Genomic DNA, 24,468 nt, shown 5'->3' on the forward strand with positions numbered 1-24,468 from the left:
ACCAGCAACACATTTTCAACACTGACCCAAACAACCTGCTTCATGATTTAAATTTTGGTCGTTCTGTTCTAACCACATAGCAATTGGGTTTCATTTCCCACGACAAAATTGTTTAACGATTGGGTGCTTCGAGCTGCAGGTTTCACAGTTGAAGGGACATGGTGACGGTTTTGTCACACAAAGAAACCTCCACAAGGCGGAAGGAGTCCATTCATCCCATCTAGTCCATGCTGGATGTCCATGCCCTTGTGAGTTTATTTCCCTCAGGTGTCCGTCACTCGAAATCATCTCTCAGAGGCAGCGTGGGTTCCAGCTCACTACCACTCACTCCAGGTTAAGATTTAACGCAAATTCTTTCCCACCTGCCGCCTCATGGAACTTTTAAATCTATATCGCCTGTCGTGTTGGGACGCTAAGAGACTTGGCTTTGCCCTGTTACTGACTTGATGAGGTATTTCTGCTCAGGGTGGCTTGGACAATGGACTTGCCACAGTGGCTGGTGGTGGGCTGGGGGCAGGAATTGGAACACAAACCTTGACCAGAATCATTCAGCAGCTCAGCTCTCCAGCTAACCCAAGCACAGCTTTAAACAGCAGCTGGAAGTTGAGCCCTTTGCGCTCGGAATAGTGAGGAACATGTTTAACCACCAGGAACAGGCGGGTGGCACAAGTTCAGTTGGGATAATGGTCGTCTTGGTTCGAAGGGTCTCTTTCCGTGCGGTATGATTCCCAAGTTTACAGACAATAGCCTAGACATGAACTGAACTCTTTCTGTCATGAGGATGGCTGGAGGACTAATGGAAACAGTTGAGAAAGAAGGTGGCCTCCACTTTAAGGTGGCGAAGAGTTTTTTTTTCTCTCTCTCTCTCTCTTTCTCTGAGATGGACATTAATCTGTGGAATGATCTGTCCCAGAGAGAAATCAAAGCTGGGCTTTTGAGTATATTCCTTGCCGAACTGACCAAGGTGACAAGGGTTATGGGGCTGGGCGGAGGAAGCAGGCAGGGAAAGAGAATTGAAACCACAATCAGGGGATCTTGTTGAGAGATGGAGCAGATTCCAGGAACCGAGCGATTTACTCCTGCTCCTGTTTCTGATGCATTCACCTGGCATCCACAGACAAGCAACCCACAGCCGGAAACTCGGTGTCACACGGTGTACCATCATTGTCACAACAGCCGGCAAAGCTGTTAGTTATACTACCCGATTGGAACAAGTGGCAAATAAGGTGCCTTCGCATCCCATGGTCCACTGCCCCACGCCTCAAGCTGCAAGTGACACAGCAACCTCTCAACCGTCCAGCTCCGATCAAGAAGAGAAGCGCTGGCGGGAAACGATCTTGATACGATCTTTCGAAGAGAGATGCCTTCCTCTCGTTCAGCCAAGTGATTGCCAGAATGAGCATAAACCACAACCACTTCCGAATGAAGGCAGGTCTGTCAGTGCTGGCCTGTAGCTAGTGTCTCTGCAGTCAATTTGTTGCACTCCTGACAGACGCAGCTCGAGTGGAGGAGGCATGTCCCTCAAAGCACCCAAATCTGATCAATAAGTGATGGAATGGTGACTTTATCGTCGATGGAATAGACTGGGCACTTTCAGTTTCTTTTTTGTTCACTTGGTTAAGTCTTTGGGTCCCGGTTTGCTTCGGTTTATTAATATCTGTTCTTTCGGCAGTTGTATTTTTTAAAAATCAGTCATGGGATGTGTGTGTCACCGGCTGTGACATAATTCCACAAAGGCCATGATCCTGTCGCCAAGTCACTCTTTATTTACCACACGGAGAGTCCTTGAAACTGACCCAGCTCCCTCTGGGCCAGCTCTCAGACTGAGCAGACCCCCTTGTTTATATCTTGTCAGGCAAGGCTCCCTGACTGGTCCAGGTACACAGCCCCAATCAGGGAACTCAGATTGTCTGAGGTCCACCAGTCTAACCTCATGACCATCACAGCAGGCCGGACCGGTGTTTATTTCCCATCCCAATTGCCATTGAAGAGGGTGGTGGTGAGCTGCTTTCTTGAACCACTGCTGTCCATGTGTTGCAGTGGTATCAGGGAGGAATGACTCAGTGACACTGAAGGAACCGTCAATTTATTTCCAAGTCGGGAGAGTGACTTTCTCGGAGGGGAACTTGCAGGGGTGGTGTTCCCACGTATCTGCTGCTCTTGTCCTTCTGGATGGAGGTGGTCATGGGTTTAGAAGGTGCTGTCTAAGGAGCCTTGGTGAATGAATGAATGAATGACTCATTGTCACATATATCGAGGGAGATACTGTGAAAAGTGTCTGTGTCCACAATTCCGTGCTATTTTGAGGTGCAAAAGAATAAAAAGAAAATACTTAAATGATTTGGATATGCACGCATAGTTAGTATGTTGACAGATGACACCCAACTTGGAAGTGTAGTGCACAGCAAAGAAGGTTACCTCAGAGTATAACAGGATCTTGATCAGTTGGGCCAATGGGCTGAGGAATGGCAGATGGAGTTTAATTTAGATAAATGCGAGGTGCTGCAATATAGAAAAGCAAATCAGAGCAGGACTTATAAATGTAAATGGCAAGGTCCTGGGAAGAGTTGTTGAACAAAGAGACATTGGAGTGCAGGTTCATAGTTCCTAGAAAGTGGAGTCGCGGTAGTTAGGATAGTAAAGAATGCGTTTGGTATGCTTTCCTTTAATGGTCAGAGTATTGAATACAGGAGTTGGGAGGTCATGTTGTGGCTGTACAGGACATGAGATTAATTTTTGAATATTGCATGCAGTTCTGGTCTCCTTCCTCTCGCAAAGATGTTGTGAAACTTGAAAGGGTTCAGAAAAGATTGACAAGGATGTTGCCAGGGCTGGAGGGTTTGAGCTACAGGGAGAGACTGAACATGCTGTGGCTGTTTTCCCTGGAGCGTCCGAGGCTGAGGGGTGGCCTTATAAAGGTTTATAAAATCATGAGGGGACATGGATAGGATAAACAAAGTCTTTTCTCCAGTGTTGAGGAGCCCAGAACTAGAGGGGCATAGATTCAGGGTGAGGGGGGAAAGATATAAAAGGGATATAAGGGGCAACTTTTTCATGGAGAGGGTGGTGCGTGTATGGAATGAGCTGCCAGAGGATGTGGTGGAGGCTGGTACAATTTGCAGCATTTTACAGGCATCTGGATAAGAAAGGTTGAGAGGAATAGGGCCAAGTGCTGGCGAATGGGACTAGGTTCGGTTCAGCTACCTGGTCGGCACGGACAGCTTGGACTGAAGGGTCTGTTTCCATGCTGTACATCACCATGACTCTGTGACTGTCAATGGAGTTCATCTCATTCGGCTGGGGCGCCATACACAACTCCAGCACTCTGACAAGGTTTCCTCTCCTGCTGCTAGGTTCCAGGACTCCTCTCTGCCCCCTGCAACACCGTTTTGGCCTCCGAGCCACGTCAGGAAGATGAGAAAAAGAGGAAAAACGAAAGAAAAATGACAAAAAGGAGACAGAGAAAAAAACCAATAGTGGCCGGGCTGGAGTGGATGGGCCTACTGTGTTGGTGCTGCCATCTTGAATAGCTGGGCTCGCTCTCTTCTCCACGTCACAGTGCAGGATCATTCTGTCCTGTAGATATCGTACCATCTTGTAGATGGTACAGACTGCTGCGACTGAGCGTCAGAGGTGGACAGAATGAGTGTTTGTGGATGGAGTGCCTATCAAGCGGACTGGTTTGCCCTGGATGGTGTCGAGCTTCTTGAGTGTTGTTGGAGCTGCCCCCATCCAGGGCAAGTGGGGAGTATTCCATCGCACACTCCTGACTTGGGCCTTGGCGATGGTGGGAAAGGCTTTGTGGAGTCAAGAGGTGACTTACTCATTCCAAGATGCCCAGCGCCTGACCTGCTTTTGTATTTATCAGGGTTGGCCCAGTGCAGTTTCTGGGCAATGATCTGTCCTAGGAAGTTGATCATGCAGGATTCAGTAAATGCTAATGCCAAAGGGTAACTTGACACCCGAGTCCATTCCAGTTGTAATCTAAAGATGGCCAAAAGAGCTGAGTTCCAACAGTGAGGTGAAAGTCCTGGATTCATACGCCATGGAAATAGATCCTTCGGCCTAATCAGTTCGTGGTGACCATAATGGGAGAAAGTGAGGACTGCAGATCATGGAGATCAGAGTTTAAAAGTGTGGCGCTGGAAAAGCACAGCAGGTCAGGCAGCATCTGTGGAGCAGGACAATCGACATTTCAGGCATAAGCCCTTCATCAGAAATGCCAACCATAATCCCAGACTAAACCAGTCCTACCTGCCTGTGCTTGGCCCATATCCCTCCAAATATTTCTAATTCATGTACTCATCTAAATGTCTTTTAAACATTGGAACTATACCCGTGCCCTTGACCTCAAAGCCACATTCGACTGAGTGCGGCATCGAGGAGCCTAGCAAAACTGGAATCAATAGTCAGTGGAGAGAAAGTGAGGACTGCAGGTGCTGGAGGTCAGAGTTGAATGGTCAATAGTCAAGTCTAACCCTGATCCACCAAGATTGTCCAACCATTGTCAGCAGAGGGCAAACTCTCCCTGGCCCAAACGTGCACCCCCACTTGTTGCACACCTTGAAATCACTGACCTGGTTGCCGTTAGTTTTATAACAGCTGAAGTTTAAAAAAAACTTGAAAAGAAATGTTTGTTTCCAAAACAGGCTCGGGCCCTGACGCCGGACAAGCCAATAGTCAACTCGGACCCTGATTGTCCAACCCTCATGAGAATGAAAGCAGATACCGGGGGATTGAAATGTTTGGAAAAAATGATTAATATCTTGCTTTTGGTCTGTCTCGACATCACATCCGATAGTTTCCTGTTTAGTTGTGTGTTCAGCACTGTCAGTTAGATGTAGGCGAATCTCCATGGCAACCATGGAGCAGGTAGTTGCATGACAAACAACCCCCCTCCCACCCACCCCATCTCACATTCTGTCCACTCCCCGACAGTACTGCTTTCCAAAGCTGTTGACACTAATGGGAAGGTTTGAAAAAAATAGCCCCTCAGAATTGAAGAACTGATGTGGAATTCTATGAATTAGGAGCAGGAGTCAGGCATTCGGCCCCTTTGAGCCTGATACACCATTCAGTGGAAATCAAGACGATTCTGGTGTGGCATCACCTCTACTTTCCTGCCCGTCTCCCATAATCCTTACCTTCCGATATGACACAGCTTTTCGGAAATTTTCTAATCTACCAAGGGAAAAAATTTCACAGATTTGGTCACTCTGTGACAGAGGGAAAAAAAAAATTCTTTACGCTGTCTTTCTTATTTTTAAACCTAGTAGGTTCGTTCTAGTCTTTTCCATCAGCAGAAGCATTTGTCCAGCATTCACTCGATCGAGTTCTTCCATGGAATTATATGTAACAAAAGGATCGCCTCTCGTGCTTCTGAACTCAAGTTGGTATCAGCCCAAGGGTTCAGTCTGTCCTTAAGAAGTAACCCAGGAATAAGAACCTCCTCTGAACTGCTTCTCGTTCAATTTTCTGAAATAAAGAGTGCCGAACTGTCCCCAATTCTCGAGATAAGCCCTCATCAGTGCCTTGTGCACCTGTAATGGGTCCTCCCTATGTTCTTGTCCCTTGTGAAAAACAGCAACTCCAACGAGAAACTCTTTGGTCACCAAGAGGGCTTGTACACTTAATAATAAGGACTGGAGAGTGTTACAAAGAGACCTTGGAGTGAAGGTTCATAGTTTCTTGAAAGTGGAGTAACAGAGAGACAGAACGGTGAAGAAGGCATTTGGTATGCTTGCCTTTATTGGTCAGTCATTTAATTTTGGAGTTGGCAGGTCATGTTATGGCTGGACAAGACATTGGTTAGGCCACATATGGAATACTGCTTTCTCTCCTGTTGCGAAACCTGAAAAGGTTCAGAAAAGATTTACAAGGATGTTGCCAGGGTTGGATGCTCTGAGCTATAGGAAGATGCCGAAGGATGGGGGCTGTTTTCCCTGGAGCGTCGGAGGCTGAGGGGTGACCTCAGAGAAGTTTACAAAATTATAAGGGGCATGGATAGGGTGAACAGCCAAGCTCTTTTTCCCAGGGTAAAGGAGTCCAAAATTAGAGGGCAGAGGTTTGGGGTGAGAGGGGAGAGATTTAAAAGGGACAAAAGGGACAAATTGTTCATGCAGAGAGTGGTGCATGTATAGAATGAGCTGCCAGAGGAAACGGTGGAGGCTGGTACAATTACAACATGTAAAAGGTGTCTGGATGGGTACATGAATAGGAAGGGTTTCGAGGGATGTGGGTCAAATGCTAGGTTATTATCTGATCAGCATAGACGAGTTGGACCGAAGGGTCTGTGTCAGTGCTGTACATCTCGATGCCTCTATGACTTGATTGCATCCAGTAGGTAGTCCCCACGCATTGGGGAAGGAAGTGAGGCTCCTCTAGAGGACATGAAGGAGATTGACCCCAGTGGTCCCAGGGATGAGGGATTTGGTCGAAACAGCTGCAGTTGTTCCCCTGGGAGCAAAGGAGATCGAGGGGAAGATTTGACAAAAGAGGTTCAAGATTCAGACAGGATTAAACCAAAAGAATGCACTTCCCGTGAGGTGATGGAAGGAGGACTGGGGGCTTGCGGGAGGCACAGATTTGTCATCTTCAGTACAGACAATTGTCAATGAGGTGGAACTTGCTGCCCACGAGGCCGAGTGAAAGCAGAAGACAATGAATGATTTAAAAGTCTACAGCATGGAAACAGGCCCTTCAGCCCAACTTGCCCATGCCATCCAGTTTTCACAATTAATCTAGTTCCATTTGCCTGCATTTGGTCCACATCCCTCCACACTTATTCCACCCTGTCTAAATGTTTCTTAAATGACAAAATTGTACTCTCCTCCACCACTACCTCTGGCAGCCCGTTCAAACATGCACCACCTTCTGTGTGAAGAGACGGACCCTTTTGCGTCTCTCCCCCTTTCACCTTAAACCTCTGCCTTCTAGTTTAAGACTTCCCTACCATGGGAATTTGTTGGCTATCTACCTTATCGATGCCTCTCATGGTTGTCCCTCAGTCTGCCACGCTGCAGGAGGAGAAAATCGTCCCATCTTATCTAACCTCTCCTTGTAACGTAAGCCTTCAGTCCAAGTAGCATCCACGTTGATCTTCTCTGCACTCTTTCTAGTTTAATAGTATCCTTTTGATATCAGGACGACCAGAACTGCACACTGTACTCCAAATGCGGCCTCACCAATGTCTTGTACAGCTGCAACAAATCACCCCGACTCCTAAACTCATTGCTCTGGCTGAAGAATGCAAGCACGCCGAAAGCCTTTCTCACCACCCCTGTCCGCACTTCCAAGGAGCTTGATCTGTCACATTCCCCAGGGCCCGACACTTGACGACGTGAGCCCTGCTGTGGTTTGACCCACCAAAATGCAACATCTGACATTGACCTAAATTAAACTCCAGATTTCGGAAGGAACGCTTGAGGGAAAAATAACCAGAGCAGGACTCCTCTCTGATGATTCATGGAACTTGCCTGATGAAGGATTCAGAAATGAGCCCAGGCAATGAAAAAAAACAGTTCAGCCACTCATCCCGACAGTAATTGAAATTGGAAATGTCATCACTGAAAATGTGGTCAGAGCTGGGGGTAAACTGGATGGATAGATATTTGTGTCAAGTGGGTACAGAGCAGAAATAGTCAGAGACAGAACTCGTGGGAGCCAGCTGTGAGCAACGTTGAAAATTGTTGTCTTATTTTTGACAGGAGTTTAACAGGTGAGAAACAGGGGCTTCATATTTGAGCTTGTTTTCGGCCATTTCTGAATTATGTATCGGCGTGGACAGAGATTTGACTAATGGGCAGTAAACAGCGATTGGGGATAAGGGGTTCTTTTTCAGGATGGCCATTGGGGTTCTGCAGGCATCAATACTGGCGCCACAACTGTTTACAATACACGTTAATGTGTTGGAAGGGAAAAAGGGAATATACACTGACGCAGGCGATGCGAAACTCAGTGCAAAGGCAGGTTGTGAGAGGGATACAGACAGTTCAGAGAGAGACGTTGATAGGTTAAGTCAGTGGGCAAAAAGTTGGCAAGTGGAGAATTATGTGGGCAATTGTGAAGTTATCCATTTTGGAAAGTAGAACAAAAGAATAGTATTATTAAATCCAGCAAGCTCCAACACAAAGCGACTTGGGGGGAACTTGTGCATGAAATACAGAAAGCTGGCACACAGGGACAGCAGGTCATCGGGAAGGGCGAATGGACTGTTGGCCCTTATTTCAAGGGGCTTGGAGTACGGAGTCTTAATGCAACTAAACAAGGTGCTGGAGTGACCACTTCTGGAGCACTGTGAGCAGTTTCGGTTCCCTTTAAGGAAAGATACCATTTCACTGGGGGCAGTCCGCAGAAGGTTCGCTGGGATGGTCTCCGGGATGGAGGGGCTGTCTTATCAGCAAAGGCTAAACAGGTTGGGACTGTACTCACTGGAGTTTGGAAGAATGAGAGGCGATCTCATTGGAATATATGAAGGGGGCTTGACAGGGTCAATGCTGAGAGGATGTCTCTCCCTCATGGGAGAGTCTGGGACCAGACGGCACACACTCTCAGAGTAAAGGGACGCCAATTGAAGACTCAGATGAGGAGGAATTTCTTCTCTCAGCGGGTTGGGAGTCTTTGGAATGCTTTACCACGGAGAGCTCAGGGGACAGAGTCCTTGTGTATATTTAAGGCTGATTCTTGACCATTTGGGGAATTATGGGAAAAAAAAGAGGGCGGGCAAGTTGACATGAAGAATGTTGGGTCAGCCATGATTTTAGTGAAAGACGGAGCAGACTCGGGGCGGGGGGGGGCTGAACGGTTTGCTCCTGTTCCCATTTCCAATGGGCTTAATGATATACTTTCCACACAAAAGGCGCAGAACAGGGAGACCGGGGCCATTGCAGCTGCCAAGGTGATTGGCTCACTGGATGAGGAGGAGCTCGAAGATTACATGGTGGAAATCGAGATCCTGGCCTCATGCGATCACCCCAACATTGTTAAACTCCTCGATGCCTTCTACTACGGGAACAGCCTTTGGGTGAGTCATGAAAGGAAGGCTGAACTGCTGTGTTTTTCCAGCACCACTCTATTCCAGAATCTGGTTTCCAGCATCTACAGTCATTGTTTTTACCTAGTCAGAAGCCGTCAGCCGTCCGAACTAATATCCCGAGAGGGGGGATTATTGTGAATGGAATGTTCCAGCCATAGCCTAGTCGTGATTTGCATCCTGACTGTGGGTCAGTAGAATCCCTACGGTGTGGAAGCAGGCCATTCAGCCCATCGGGTCCACACCAACCCTCAAAATAATATCCCACCCAGACCACCCTACTATCCTCGGAACTCTGCATTTCCTATGGTTCATCCATCTAGTGTGCACCTCCTAGTCACTATAGGCACTGTAGCACGGCCAATCCTCCCTCACCTGCACATCTTCGTTCTATGGGATGAAACTGGAGCACCCCGGAGCAGACACGGGGAGAATGTGCAAGCCCCACACACACAGTCGCCCGAGGGTGGAATTGAACCCGGGTCCCTGGTCCTGCAGGGCAGCAGGGCCAAGCACTGCGCCTCTGTGCCACCCTTTTAGTGCCAACTTGCAGATATGTGGAAACTAAATTTTGTTTCCATCTTAGGACCACACAGCAAGGAACAAGGCCGTTCAGCCCATTTGGGCCTCGCTCCTTCAACCAGTCTTACAATTCATGATGTGCTCCCCTACCTTTTTTTGTCCATCGCCCCATCTAATTGACTCTGTATGATAAGATGGGAAGGACTGATTGGTCCGGTGGTGGTGTTTAAGAACTTTCAAATCAAAAGATGCGGTCATGTTCACACTTCATTAATTCTGCTGGATGAAGAGGCAACGGCTTAATGATGTTATCACTAGACTGTTAATCCAGAAACCCAGATAATGTTCTGAGGACCCCGGTTCGAATCCTGCCACGGCACATGGTAGCGTTTGAATTCAATAATAATCTGGAATTAAGAATCTAATGAGGATCACGGTTTGGAAAAACGCCATCTGCTTCACTAATGTCCTTCAGGGAAGGAAACTACCATCCTGACCTGGTTTGGCCTACATGTGACTCCTGACCCACAACAATGTGGTTGATTCCTAACTACCCTCTTGGCAATTAGGGATAGCCAATAAATGCTGCCCAATCTGCGATGTCATCATCCAGTGAATGAATAAAGGAAAATGGTAGAAATTGAGGCACAAGGGATTAATGTAGAATTATACAGAATCCATAACACAAAAGAACGCTGTTCCACCCAACTGTTCAGTGGCAGCATTTGTGATCCTGACCCAGCTTCCTCCCTTCTCCCTCTGTTCGCCTTGGCCTCGTGTCTCCATGGGAGCTGGATTGAACTACGGTCAACGTGACCCTCTTCTCATGCATCTTGGGATGGGACACTCCATATTTTCACCGCTCAGCTTTGGAAATGCAATGGCCATTTTAACACAAGGCCGTAATCTCTCTCTCCTTCCCTTTATAGATTCTCATCGAGTTTTGTCCTGGTGGGGCTGTGGATGCCATCATGTTGGGTGAGTGAAAGTGCAGTCTGCCGAGTTAGCCTCAATTTGCCCATCTCCAACCTCCCTCCTCAGTTCCTGAAGGTGCTGGCTCGCTGAGGCACAGGTCCACCAGCTCGGAGTGTTTGGTAAAGGAAACACAAATATAGACACACGCAGTGATGTGCTTGGTGATTCAATGACATTGCCTTTAAAGCAGTTGGAATGACAATGTGTGAGTAGTCATCCCCTGTATCCAAAGCCAGCCATTAACTGATGTGTGTGTGTGTGTGTGTGTATATGTGTGTGTGAGTGAGAGACTTGGTGCCTTGTCCAATTCTCATTGTTCAAGTGTGAATGGAATGTGAACAGGAGGAGACCATTCAGCCCCTCAGTCCAGTTCTGCCGTTTACTGTGATCACGATTATCTGTGACTTAACTTCACAAACTTGCCTTTACCCCTTGGGTTAACAAAAAAACGTAGCATTAACAATTGACCTGGCATCATGAACTTTCTAATTTCTACCCTCCTCTCCTGTGGAAATGTTTCCTAACCTCACTCCTGAAGGGTTTGACTCTAACCTTTGGACTGTGTCCTTTAGTCATAGACTGACAGAAGTAGCTTCTGCCCAGCCTATCTAACTGTTCTGCTAATAACTTAAAAACTTTTGCTCAAATTACTCCTTAGCCTTGTGAATCCCAGGAAATAAAACTATAGTTTGTGCAGTTTCTCCTCCAAATGTAACCCTTGAAGGTTCAGGTATAATGTTGGTGAACCTACACTGTACTCTTTCTCACACACGCATGCACACACACGCACACACACAGACTCTCTCTCTCTCTCACTCACACATACACACTCACATACAATCGCGCATACAAATGCACATAGATGCACACGTGTACTTCGGCTATGAGAAGCATGGCAGCTTTCAGTCAGTACGCTCAGGCATGCACACACACTTGCACATCTACAACCATGCACTCATTTTTACATGTACACACAGGGAATGCATACAATCACGCACTCACACATTCATACATGAACACGTAACTGCACACTCGTACACATGCACACACTCACACGGACTTGCATTCACACACATGCACACGTTCACACATACACGTTTGCACATATGCACCCGTGCGCATATTACATCTGCATATGCACGTACCAGCACATGTGCATACCCGTGTGTGTCCATGTGTGCACACGCAGACATTGATGCACAGGCACACACTGCACGCAGGCATGTAGAATAATAGTACATACATGCACTTGGACATGTGCACATATTCACACATGCGCATGTGCACATGTTCACACGTGCACACATTCACACATGCACATGGATACACATTTGCATGCGTGCATACATTCACCCACTTGCAAGCACACTCATGTATATGCAGGCACATGTACACACACATACACACGCACACACACAAAGCTATTTTATGGAGGTGATTGCTGGTAACTAGCTGGGGAGCTGGGAGACTGGTGGGTTTGCTCCCTCACTGAGATCAGTTCTTTCCAACAAGACAGTGATCCAACCCTGTTGTAAAATATGTGGCCCATGCTCCCATTAAACCCCTGTGGGTCAATGGTATATTTCACCAGAATACAAAGGGAGGAAGGGCTAGGTTCAGCTCAACCTTGAGCTGATTTGGAGCTGCCGGTGTTGGACTGGGGTGCACACACAACACCAGGTTATAGTCCAACAGGTTTATTTACCTTGAGCTGGTTGTTTCACAGAGTTGGAGAGAGGGTTGACTGAGCCACAGATTCGTGTGATTTGCAGACAGACCCTTGAAGCCCTTCACTACCTGCACAGTAACAAGGTGATACATCGGGACCTGAAGGCTGGAAATATCCTTCTGACGTTGGACGGAGACATCAAGCTAGGTAAGAGAAATGGGAGGGAAATGTAGCACAGTGACAGTTCAAACATTAGGAAAGCAGTGGGGAGATTTTCAATGCAAGGTTGGAGGTTGGCCCAGCAGAGAGTCCTGGAAGTTGACAGCAGCTGGAACTAACTGTGGGGAAGGCTGGGGGTAAGTGCATCGCTCTGTTAGCATTTACCAGGGAAGCAGGATATATCACCGTGCTGCTCCATGGCTGGTCCCCTGCAGAAGGGAGAGAGCTGGGTACAGACCTGGGTGCTGCTCTGTTAATGCATTGCCCCCCCCCAACACCCTAACAGGGGAGCTGGTAATTTGAGGAGGCAATTGATAGCTTCCTTAGCGGCCATCAGGATTGAGACATGTGGAGAGATCACGAAGAGGGGAGATCTGGTTGGCATCACCCAGTCATAGGACTTTACTTGCCTCTGGGTCTGAACCTTGTCAAAAGACACTGCAGAATTCCATTTTCTCTGCCTTTAATATCTTGAAGAACTCAGGAACAGGAGGAGGCCATTCAGCCCCTCGAGCACGCTCCGCCATTCCAGATAATCTACCCCACTACCATTTCTCCGCACTATCTCTAGATATCTTTAAAAACCTATCAATCTCAGTCTTGACTGTGCTCCGTGATGGCGCCCCCCCACTGCCGTCTGGGATGTAGAATTCCAAAGGCTCCTCCCTACCCTCCGAGAGAAGAAGTGCCTGTGGATCTCAGTTCTAAACAACCTGCCCTTTATTTGGGGGCTGTGTTCCCGGTTTAGCTGAGGGGGAGATGTCCTTTCAGCATCGAGCTTGGAGAGCCCTGTCAGAATTTCGTAAGTCAGTTTGATTACCTTCTTCCAATGTACTGTCACTGTGTTCAGACTAGCTGGCGAATCTCCCTCGAATGTGCCTGTGGAGTAATATGTGCATTCCTTCATTGCACTCTCTCGTGAGAAACCCATTATCTCTGCCCATGGACAGAACCTGTTTAAACCACTGCCTCCCTCCAGCCTTCGTGACCCTAGTACGACGTTTCTTACCTCTCCTCCTGCTGAAACCCTCTATCACCACTCACTCAACTGTGGTTCGTGTGTGGAATGAACTTCCAGAGGAAGTGGTGGATGCGGGAACAGTTACAACGTTTAAAAGACACTTGGATAAGTAAATGAACAGGAAGGGTTTGGAGGGATATGAGCCAAACGCAGGCATGTGGGATTAGTTTAGTTTGGAATTATGTTCGGCACGGTTCGACCGAAGGGTTTGTTTCCGTGCTGTGTGACTGTATGACTCTCCCAACCAAGTGACTTCCTCCATGTCCCTTCATGGACCACCCACTTGCTCCCGTTCCCCCCTCATCCTATCTCTGTCATCTCCTCCAGCACCATGACCATCCAAGGTGTCTGTGTACCTCTATTTCTGGCCTCTTTTGACATCCCCAATTTCATTGGGTGGGGGGGGGGTCGATGTTACAGAGGTGGAAACTGCAAAGGTTCTGCAGGCTCATTTCCTCAGCCCCTGTGGTCAAGACTGCACCGGTATGTGAGGGAGAAGAAATTAAGGCAAAACCATTTGGCATCCAGTTGCTTATGTCTTGCCGGCACGCGGTATATTGTTAATGACAGCTAGCAGGAGTCTTTGATGCCAGTAATCCAGGCTTTGCTCACTTCTAGCTGACTTTGGAGTGTCGGCAAGGAATGCACATACCATGCAACGGAGAGCGTCATTCATCGGGACTCCTTACTGGTAGGTTAGCACTCTTCTTTCAGAAAGCCTCTCCTTTCATCCTTCTATTGCACCTTCTTTCTGTATTGTTGGAAAGAGAGAGAGAGAGAGAGACACACACGTACACATTGCTGAAGCCTGATGTCTGTCATTCGTCAGGAGAAATGAGAAAATGCCTACGTGGTAGCAATTTATGTCACAGGAGGCTGATTGATTATGCCAGGGTTGGAGGGTTTGAGCTACAGGGAGAGGCTGAACAGGCTGGGGCTGTTTTCCCTGCAGCGTCGGAGGCTGAGGGGCGACCTGATAGAGGTTTACAAAATTATGAGGGGCATGGATAGGGTAAATAGGCAAAGTCTTTTCCCTGGGGTCAGGGAGTCCAGAACTAGAGGGGCATAGGTTTTGGGTGAGAGGAGAAAGATATAAAAGAGACCGAAGGGGCAATTTTTTCACGTAGAGGGTGATACGTGTATGGACTGAGCTGCCAGAGGAAGTGGTGGAGGCTGGTACAATTACAACATTTAAGAGGCATTTGGATGGGTAGATGAATAGGAAGGGTTTGGAGGGATATGGGCCGGGTGCTGGCAGATGGGACTAGATTGGGTTGGGATATCTGGGTCGGCATAGACGGGTTGGACCGAAAGGTCTGTTTCCATGCAGTACATCTCCATGACTCTGTGATTGGAACGCCGACTCCGAATTGTCTGCGGCATTGTCATGGAGATAGCAGTGGGCTCCTCAGGCTCCTGGGTAAATGGAAAATAGGGCAAGGTTTGAAAATATTCCTTTTGTTGGGAGAGAGTGTAAGAATGTGAGTCCAACAAGCCTAAATGAGCCTCATGACGAGCTCAACTGATTATCCCCAATTGGTTGCGAGCGTAGCTGTTAGCGCCATCTGTATTGTTCAGTAAGTGTCGTCCCATCACAGAATCATACCTAACAGTGGGACCTCTGCTTTATGACTTTCAATTGTAGGTTGCTTGAGGGTGGTCTGCATATTATGTACAGCTGAAGGAACGGTGCTGTTTAATCGGAGCAGGTTAAACCAACTGTTTCATACCGCGGTGGCTACATGACTGGTGTTTTCTGCTGACAGGATACTGACATCAGCCTCAAAGATGTACCGCCTGCCACTCAGTTGAGCAAAGTAATGACGAATCCAGTGCTAGTTGTTATGCACCAGACCAGACCAGACCCCCTCGAGCCATTTTAAGAAGGTTGCCTAGACCGTAACTTGCTCAGTAAATGTGAAGTGCTGCATTCCAGATGGAATAAGATGAGTCCAACGAGTCGACATTGAGCAAAAGACAATTTATTTAAACACTGTAGTTAAATTACAAGCAATAGAAAGAGGAATTTGGAATAACCTAACTGTTGGCAAGCTGAACTGAATAATAGATACAGTACCCATCACTAATTGACTCGACCAATGAAGTAACATAAACACTGCCCTTGGCAAAAAGGCACATTCAGACACGGATTCTCACATGCAGTTCTCCAATCCAGGAGGGAAAATAACATCAAGGTTCAGAGAGAATAGCAGCCAGGAGACATTCACTGAAGCTGCCAACTCTATTGACACCTCTTGTGATGTTGCGGAAAAAAAACCCCAAACTCCAGAAATCTGGATCTCCGTTGTCTGGCCACATCCATTCAAGCTGTTAAAAAAAAATCAAGGCCTCCCAAGCTGTTTACACAAGTCGTCTTCAGTCGGCAGTTCATAACCTCTGCCTGACAGCCTCCCTTCAAGTAACCCAGGGCAACAACACCTTTTAAAGTGACAGCATTGCCATACAGTACAATGTCTGCCACATGATATTTGGGGGCATATGGCCAAATTGTCTCCTGGCTGATCTCCCTGGAAGAAAGTTGGGCGTTCCCGGAATGCCTTGTGTCTTTGGTCAACCCTCAGCTACAAAGGTCGGCGAGGCGAAAGTGGGGGGCTGCAGATACTGGAGATCAGAGTCGAGAGTGTGGTACTGGAAAAGCACAGCAGGTCAGGCAGCATCTGAGGAGCAGGAGAGTCAACGTTTCAGGCCAAAAACCCTTCAACAGGAAGCCCAAAGAGCATCACTTTGCAATGGGATGCCAGGATCAGTGACCCACGGTGATTCGCCTGCCCGCCCGCTTCCTTTGTTAGGCAGACAGGCAGGTAGCACATGAATGCAGTGTCAATCCCGGCTGTGAGAATCAAACACTGCACAGACTGGACATCAGATTCTTGCCCGCCCTTTGTGGTTCAACCATTCGCAGGCTTCTTCAACCTGCCCGCACACTGGCGAGGTACCACATTGGCAGTGTAGCTCAGTGGGTGAAAATCCGTGGCCTCGATGTCATACAGATGTACAGCACGGAAACTGACCTTTTGGTCTATCCCGTCCATGCTGACCAGATGTCCCAAATTAATCTAGTCCCACCTGCCAGCACCCGGCCCATATCCCTCCAAACCCTTCCTATTCATATCCCCATCCAAATGCCTCTTAAATGTTGTCATTGTACCAGCTTCCACCACCTCCTCTGGCAGCTCGTTCTATACACGCACTGCTCTCTTTCTGAAAAAAATTGCCCTTTAGGTCCCTTTTATATCTTTCCACTCACCCTAAACCTATGCCCCTCCAGTCTTGGACTCCCCCACCCTAAGGAAAAGACCTTGTCTATTTACTCTATCCGTGCCCCTCATAATTTTATAAACCTCTTAATGGTGACCCCTCAGTCTCCGAATCTCCAGGGAAAACAGCCCCAGTCTATTCAGCCTCTCCCTGTAGCTCAAACCCTCCAACCCTGGCAACATCCTTGTAAATCTTTCCTGAACCCTTTCAAGTTTCACAACATCCTTCCTGTAGCAGGGAATTGCGCACAATATTCCAAAAGTGGCCTAACCAATGTCCTGTACAGGTGCAACATGACCTCCCACCTCCTATAATCAATGCGCCGACCAATAAAGGAAAGCATACCAAACGCCGCCTTCACTATCCTATCGACTCTAGACTCCACTTTCTTGAACATAAATATCTGCAGTGAAAATCCAGCCTGTGAGGCAGCACTGCTCCTGCTGTGTGTGCTGTCTTTCACATGAGACATGGCCTCTCAGGTAGGCATGAAAATGCCCATGGTGGTATTATAATGTAAGAGTGCCCTGCAAATGTGCCAACATGATCCCTCAGTAGCGGAATAATCTGGTTGTAATGGGTTGAGGGCTCTTTCGAAAACCAAAAGCCCATGCCCCCATACCAGGCTGGAGAGATTCTTTCAGTGTGGGGCAGGATCAGCTTGAGCAGGATTGGCATGGGAAGCAGTGGAGTTGTGTTGGCATGGGCGGGGGTGGATGAGATGAGTATGAATCTGGCAGAAGCATTGGCTCGACCCAGCCTGTCAGACGACAGCCACTCTCTCTCCACTGTGTATGAAGATTGACCAGCTCAGAGTGAAGAGCTGTCAGTGGACTATAAAGGAGTCATCATCAGTATTCTGGCGAAGAGGAAGTTGGCAGCATTCTGTATCCTCCAGAGTTTGCATGAAAGTCAACTCCCACAGGCACGCCGTCACACTCAAGGAGAGCGCTGTGGTAATGTTGCTGTGGGAGTTGAATTCCACACAAGGTCTTGGTCATAGAACAAGATTGATAGATTCAGTGTTAGTGCTGACCTTACAGCAGGCAGATGTCAAGGAAATAGGGAGCTATTTCCTCAATTTATACTGAGATGTGGTTCAAATCTGCCTTTTCATCTGAGCAGGAAACAGTTCCTAATTAGCCTGTCATATCCCCCAGCTATGTACAAGGTTCAAGGCAAAAGCCTTGACAACACTTGAATTTCTGTTTCCTGGCGCTTTTTTTGATACAAGGACTGCTTAGTGTGGCAGTTACCAATGTGAGAACTCTTGTTCAAATCTTTGGTGAGCAGGTTAATCCTGTGCATGAGGATACACTGTGTAACAATTGGGCGATAAATCCCTGTTAACATTTGCTATTCTACCTTTGCAGAGCTTGGGTTAAACATTGTGCGACAATGCTATAGGTTTAAGAGGTGTGTTTTGACCTGGTTTCTTTGAGAGAAAGAAATTGGGGGACAAGTACTGAACAGTCTATGAGAAGCTAAAAAAACTTGTGAAGCCTTGGGTTATTTTTAAAAGCTGGAACAATTGAAGCTAAATGCGTGGCGACTGGGATGGTGCAGGAGGGAGGGATTCCGGTTTCTGGATAACTGGGGTTCTTTCTGGGGAAGGTGGGACCTCTATAAACAGGATGCTCTACACCTGAACCTGAGGGGCACCAGTATCCTTGGGGGGAGGTTTGCTAGTGCTCTTTTGGGGGGTCTAAACTAACTCTGCAGGGGCATGGGAACCTGGACTGTAGCTTTAGGGTGCAGGACCTGGAGTGTAGGGAGGTTAGGAACCAGGCATCAATCTCGAAGGAGGGTGCCTGTAAACAGGAAGGTGGCTTGAAGTGTGTATACTTCAATGCGAGAAGTATACGAAATAAGGTAGGTGAACCTGCAGCGTGGGTTGGTACCTGGGATTTCGATGTTGTGGCTATTACGGAGACATGGGTAGAACAGGGACAGGATTGGTTGTTGCAGGTTCCAGGGTTTAAATGTTTTAGTCGGGTCAGAGGTGGGGGTAAAAGAGGGGAAGGTGTGGCATTGCTTGTCAAAGATAGTATTACAGCGGTGGAAAGGACGATGGATGAAGACTCGCCATCTGAGGTAGTTTGGGCTGAGCTTAGAAATAGGAAAGGTGAGGTCACCCTGTTAGGAGTTTGCTACAGGCCTCCCAATAGTCCTAGAGATGTAGAAGAAAGGATTGCGAGGATGATTCAGGATAAGAGTGAAAGTAATAGGGTGGTTGTTATGGAAGACTTGAACTTTCCAGATATTGACTGGGAAAACTATAGTTCGAGTACGCTAGATGGGTCGGTGTTTGTCCAATGTGTGCAGGAGGGTTTTCTGACACAATATGTAGACAGGCCAAAAAGAGGTGAGGCCATACTGGATTTGGTTCTGGGTAACGAACCAGGCCAGGTGTTAGAATTGGAGGTAGGTGAACACTTTGGGGTCAGTGACCACAATTCGGTGACTTTTACTCTAGTGATGGAGAGGAATAAGTGTGCACTACAGGGCAAGAGTTATAGCTGGGGGCAGGGAAATTATGATGCGATGAGGCATGACTTGGGATGCGTGGCTTGGAAAAGTAGGCTTCAGGGGAAGGGTACAATCGATATGTGGAGCTTGATCAAGAAGCAACTATTTAGTGTCCTTGATAAGTATATACCTGTCAGGCAGGGAGGAAAGGGTCGTGTGAGGGAGTCGTGGTTTAATAAGGAATTGGAATCACTTGTTAAAGGGAAGAGGGCGGCCTATGTAAAGATGAGGCGTGAAGGTTCAATTGGGGCGATTGAGAGTTATAAGGTAGCCAGGAAGGATCTAAAGAGAGAGCTAAGAGCAGCAAGGAGGGGACGTGAAAAGTCCTTGGTTGGGAGGATTAGGGAAAACCCAAAGGCTTTCTATAGGTATGTCCGGAATAAAAGAATGACTAGGGTAGGAATAGGTCCAGTCAAGGATAGTAGTGGGAAGTTGCGTGTGGAGGCTGAAGAAATTGGGGAGACACTGAATGACTACTTTTCGTCAGTATTCACTCAGGAACAGGACGTTGTTGCCGATGTGAATATTGAGTCACAATTAATTAGAATGGGTGGTTTTGAGGTATGTAGGGAAGAGGTGTTGGAAATTCTGGAAAGGGTGAAAATAGATAAGCCCCCTGGACCTGATGGCATTTATCCTAGGATTCTCTGGGAAGCAAGGGAGGAGATTGCAGAGCCATTGGCCTTGATTTTTATGTCCTCGTTGTCTACAGGAATAGTGCCAGAAGACTGGAGGATAGCAAATGTGGTTCCCTTGTTCAAGAAGGGGAGTAGGGATAACCCTAGTAACTATAGGCCGGTGAATCTTACCTCTGTTGTGGGCAAAGTCTTAGAGAGAATTGTAAGGGATAGGATTTATGAACATCTGGATAGGAATAATGTGATCAAGGATAGTCAGCATGGTTTTGCAAAGGGCAGGTCGTGCCTCACAAACCTTATTGAATTCTTTGAGAAGGTGACTAAGGAGGTGGTCGAGGGTAAAGTGGTAGATGGATTTTAGTAAGGCGTTTGATAAGGTTCCCCATGGTAGGCTACTGCAAAAATAGGAGGTATGGCATTGAGGGTGAGTTGGAGGTTTGGATTAGGAATTGGCTGGCTGGAAGAAGACAGAGGGTAGTAGTTGATGGTAAAGGTTCATCTTGGAGTGCAGTTACCAGCGGTGTTCCGCAAGGATCTGTTTTGGGACCATTGCTGTTTGTCATTTTTATAAATGACCTGGAGGAGGGGCTAGAAGGTTGGGTGAGCAAGTTTGCAGATGATATGAAAGTCAGCGGAGTTGTTGACAGTGAGGAAGGATGTGGCAGGTTACAGTGGGATATAGATAAGCTGCAGAGCTGGGCAGAAAGGTGGCAAATGGAGTTCAATGTAGCTAAGTGTGAAGCGATTCACTTTGGTAAGAGTAACAAGAAGATGGAGTACTGGGCTAATGGTCGGATACTTGGTAGTGTGGATGAGCAGAGGGATCTTGGTGTCCATGTACACAGATCTCTGAAAGTTGCCACCCAGGTAAATAGTGCTGTGAAGAAGGTATATGGCGTACTGGCTTTTATTGGTAGAGGAATTGAGTTCCGGAGTCCTGAGGTCGTGTTGCAGTTGTATAAGACTCTGGTGTGGCCGCATCTGGAGTGTTGTGAGCAGTTTTGGTCGCCATACTATAGGAAGGATGTGGAGGCACTGGAACGGGTGCAGAGGAGGTTTACCAGGATGTTGCCTGGTATGGTAGGAAGATCGTATGAGGAAAGGCTGAGGTACTTGGGGCTGTTTTCATTGGAGAAAAGAAGGTTTAGGGGTAACTTGATAGAGGTGTACAAGATGATTAGGGGTTTAGATAGGGTTGACCATGAGAACCTTTTTCCACGTATGGAGTCAGCTGTTACGAGGGGGCATAGCTTTAAATTAAGGGGTGGTAGGTATAGGACAGATGTTAGGGGTAGATTCTTTACTCAGCGAGTTGTGAGTTCATGGAATGCCCTGCCAGTAACAGTGGTGGACTCTCCCTCTTTATGGGCATTTAAACGGGCATTGGATAGGCATATGGAGGTTATTGGGCTAGTGTAGGTTAGGTGGGCTTGGATCGGTGCAACATTGAGGGCCGAAGGGCCTGTACTGCGCTGTAGCTTTCTCTGTTTCTATGTTTAAGCTCCCACCCACAGAACCAGCGATTTTTAGTTCATAGTTTCTGCAGTAGTCACTGTTGGGATCTTGAAGTGGAAGCTACTTTTTCCCTCTCTTGATTACAGCCAAAAGCTGGGAGGTTCTTTTCCTGGGCTGCTGGATTGCATGTGACACAAAATAAGTTCTCTGAATCTGCCTTTTTGCCACAGGGTGTGTTTATGGGATGTTACTGTCTTGGAACAGTTAATTCGTAACAGTTACTTTATCTATTGTTCTGTTAAGTTTTCCAATAGACTTACGTTATTTCGAGTTCTTCTTTCTTTTGTTGACTTTAACTGAAGTGTTTGAATAAATTGTGTTTTCCTTATCTTTGAGGAGTTTGACCAATTGAATTGCACCTGGAACACAGCACTTCACATTTATCTTTAAAATAAGAAAATGTTAGCGTCTTGGCTACCTTCTTAAAATATCCTGAGGCGGTCTGGTCCACACAACATCCAAAGCATATTTTGGATGGATTTTCTGCTTTCCTTGAGGAATTTAGTTAGTCTGGTATCTGTTCTGTTGTGGAAACTAAAGACTTGGAGGAGTTTGCGCAGAATCAGGTTTTGCCCTTGCCTGATGTGTCGGAACGTATGCAGCACTTTCTCCTCTCAGTTAGTCTTCTTCTCGTTTAGGATGGCCCCTGAGGTTGTCCAGTGTGAGACTTCCAAGGACGCACCTTACGACCATAAGGCCGATGTCTGGTCTCTGGGAATCACGCTGATTGAGTTGGCGGAGGTGGAGCCACCACACCATGAGCTGAACCCCATGCGGGTCCTCCTGAAGATCACCAAGGCGCCCCCTCCGACTCTGACCCAACCTTCTCGATGGTACTCAGCAGCCTGATACATTCCCCGTTCCTCTGGCTTTACGTGGGCAGCAGCACTGTGGGATGTCTGGACTGAAGTCGAAAAGGGAGGCTGGGCCTGAAATGGGAGTAGACAGCACTGGAGAAACTCAGCAGACCTGGCAGCATCTGTGGAGACTCGGATATATAGTACAACCTCAATTATCCGAACGTCAATGATCCGAACAGGATCTCAAGGTCCTGTAAAAGCAGCATTCGGCAATTCGGTTATCAGTTAAGCGGCATTATGGTGTGCATTACCAGATAATTGAGGCATGTTCGATAACCGGCACTCATAACGTACTGCTTGTTTATGATCAGATCAGTTCCCCCGACGATCAGTCACCCGAAAATACTCCCCATCCACCTCATTCAGATATTCAAGGTTGTACTGTATAGGCGTCTCCCGCTCTCCACAGATGCTGCCAGACCTGCTGAACTGCTCCAGCGTTGTCTGCTTGCGTTTGTGCATGACGGTGGAAACGCGGGTTGCAAACGATTCATTTTGAAGTCGACTGCTGCGTGAATCGTCAGCGAGCAGAACTGGCCTTTGTAGGCCAGTGAAATGAACACGTTCCCGAGGAACTTCACAGCAGTGTGATTTGAGTTCGAGGAACGTGAGGAGGTAGTAGGTGAGGCAGCCAACAGTTTGGTCAGAAAGGACAGTTTTGAGGACCCTGTTAAAGGTGGAGAGTCAGGGAGAGAGGTGGAGAGACGTCGGCAGAGAATTCTCCAGCTCAGAGGTCCAGGTATCTGAAGGTGCAGCCATCAGAGGTAGAGGATTGCAGAGATCTCAGAGGGTTCTGGGGTTTAGATTCATACAGCGTTAAAAAGGCCCCTCGGCCTATCGAGTCTACACCGACATAACTCCTGCTAAAAGCACACTCATCCCAATTTCCTGCACTTGTCCCATATCCTCAAATGTTATGATATTTGAGGTGCTCATTCAATTACTTTTTATAAAGTTTGTAAGGTTACCAGCCTCCACTACCTTCCCAGGCAGTGCATTCCAGATTCCCATCACCCACTGAGTGAGAACGGTTTTTCCCAAATTCCCCCGTGAATCTCCTGCCCCAAATAATGCTCGTGATTGGTGGAGATGACAGAAGTCAAGAAGGGCTGCGGCCATTAAGAGCTTTGAGAATAATTTTAAAACCCATATGTTGCAGGGCAGCGCAGTGGCTCAGTGGTGAGCACTGCTGCCTCACAGTGCCAGGGACTAGCCTTGGGCCACTGTCTGTGTGCAGTTTGCATATTCTCCCCCCTGCCATATCTGCGTGGGTTTCCTCCGGGTGCTCCGCTTTCCTCCCACAGTCCAACAATGTGCAGGACAGGGTGGATTGGCCATGCTAAATTGTCCACAGTTGTGCAGGCTGGGTGGGTCATGCGTGGAAATGTGGATTACAGGGATAGGGTGGGGATGCTCTTCAGAAGTCCCAAACCTCCAACTCGGCCCCGCCCTCCGGACCTGTCCACCACTGCCCCTTCTGACCGACCACCTTCTCCCTCACCATCATCCATCTCTCGCTTTCCAAGCTAACTCCCCATAACCCCCTCCCCCGTCACCATTTATCTTTTAGCCCCGACCCACAAGCCTCATTCCTGATGAAGGGCTAATGCCCAAAACTTCAATTCTCCTGCTCCTCGGATGCTGCCTGACCTGCTGTGCTTTTCCACACTCGACTCTGATCTCCAGGATCTGCAATCCTCGCGTTCTCCTGGAAGGTTGATGCAGTCTACATGGACTGAATAGTCTCTGCCCACGCTAATGGGTTTCTCTGACTAGCTGGGTGGGGGCCGATAGAGGAACGGGCAGTGGTTTTCAATGACCTCATGTTTAAGGAGGGTGAAATGTAGAGGTAAACAAGGTGGGAGTGAGGCTCTTGGCTCCGGGCAACCAGAGACGGATGAAATCAGGTGATATTAAGGAGTTGGAAATAGGTGCTCCTCAGGATATGAGGTCAGAAGCTGGTGGAGAGGGGTTCCCAAATGTGAGAAGGGGGCTGGCTGCATCTCCGAATTGTCCGGGAGAAGCAGCGAGGAGACAGAGTCTGAACCAGGGACAGGACAGAAGTGACTTCAGTCTTCCCGGTGACAAACATGTGCTTTTTGAATTCCCAGGTCACCAGATTTTAAGGATTTCTTACGAAAAGCTTTGGAAAAAAATGTCGACATGCGATGGTGTGTCAAGCAGCTTCTCCAGGTGAGTATTTCTTTCCC

At 47.7% G+C, this 24,468-nt stretch overlaps 1 protein-coding gene across 3 annotated transcripts in view; it reads left to right on the forward strand.

The window, feature by feature from the left end:
* LOC132836923 (serine/threonine-protein kinase 10-like) overlaps positions 1 to 24,468 on the forward strand; it is a 52,939-nt gene that overhangs the window by 5,939 nt on the left and 22,532 nt on the right. For 2 of the 3 annotated variants that reach the window (XM_060856490.1, XM_060856491.1), the window contains exons 2-7: positions 8,858 to 9,022; positions 10,483 to 10,531; positions 12,255 to 12,404; positions 14,056 to 14,128; positions 22,037 to 22,231; positions 24,370 to 24,451. In XM_060856490.1, the coding sequence (XP_060712473.1) occupies positions 8,858 to 9,022; positions 10,483 to 10,531; positions 12,255 to 12,404; positions 14,056 to 14,128; positions 22,037 to 22,231; positions 24,370 to 24,451 (714 nt within the window). Of the gene's footprint in view, positions 1 to 8,857; positions 9,023 to 10,482; positions 10,532 to 12,254; positions 12,405 to 14,055; positions 14,129 to 22,036; positions 22,232 to 22,826; positions 22,881 to 24,369; positions 24,452 to 24,468 lie in introns of those variants that run through there. The other variant, XM_060856492.1, reaches the window with a different exon arrangement.

The sequence above is a fragment of the Hemiscyllium ocellatum genome, chromosome 48, assembly GCF_020745735.1.
Source record: "Hemiscyllium ocellatum isolate sHemOce1 chromosome 48, sHemOce1.pat.X.cur, whole genome shotgun sequence".
Taxonomy (NCBI): Eukaryota; Metazoa; Chordata; class Chondrichthyes; order Orectolobiformes; family Hemiscylliidae; genus Hemiscyllium; species Hemiscyllium ocellatum.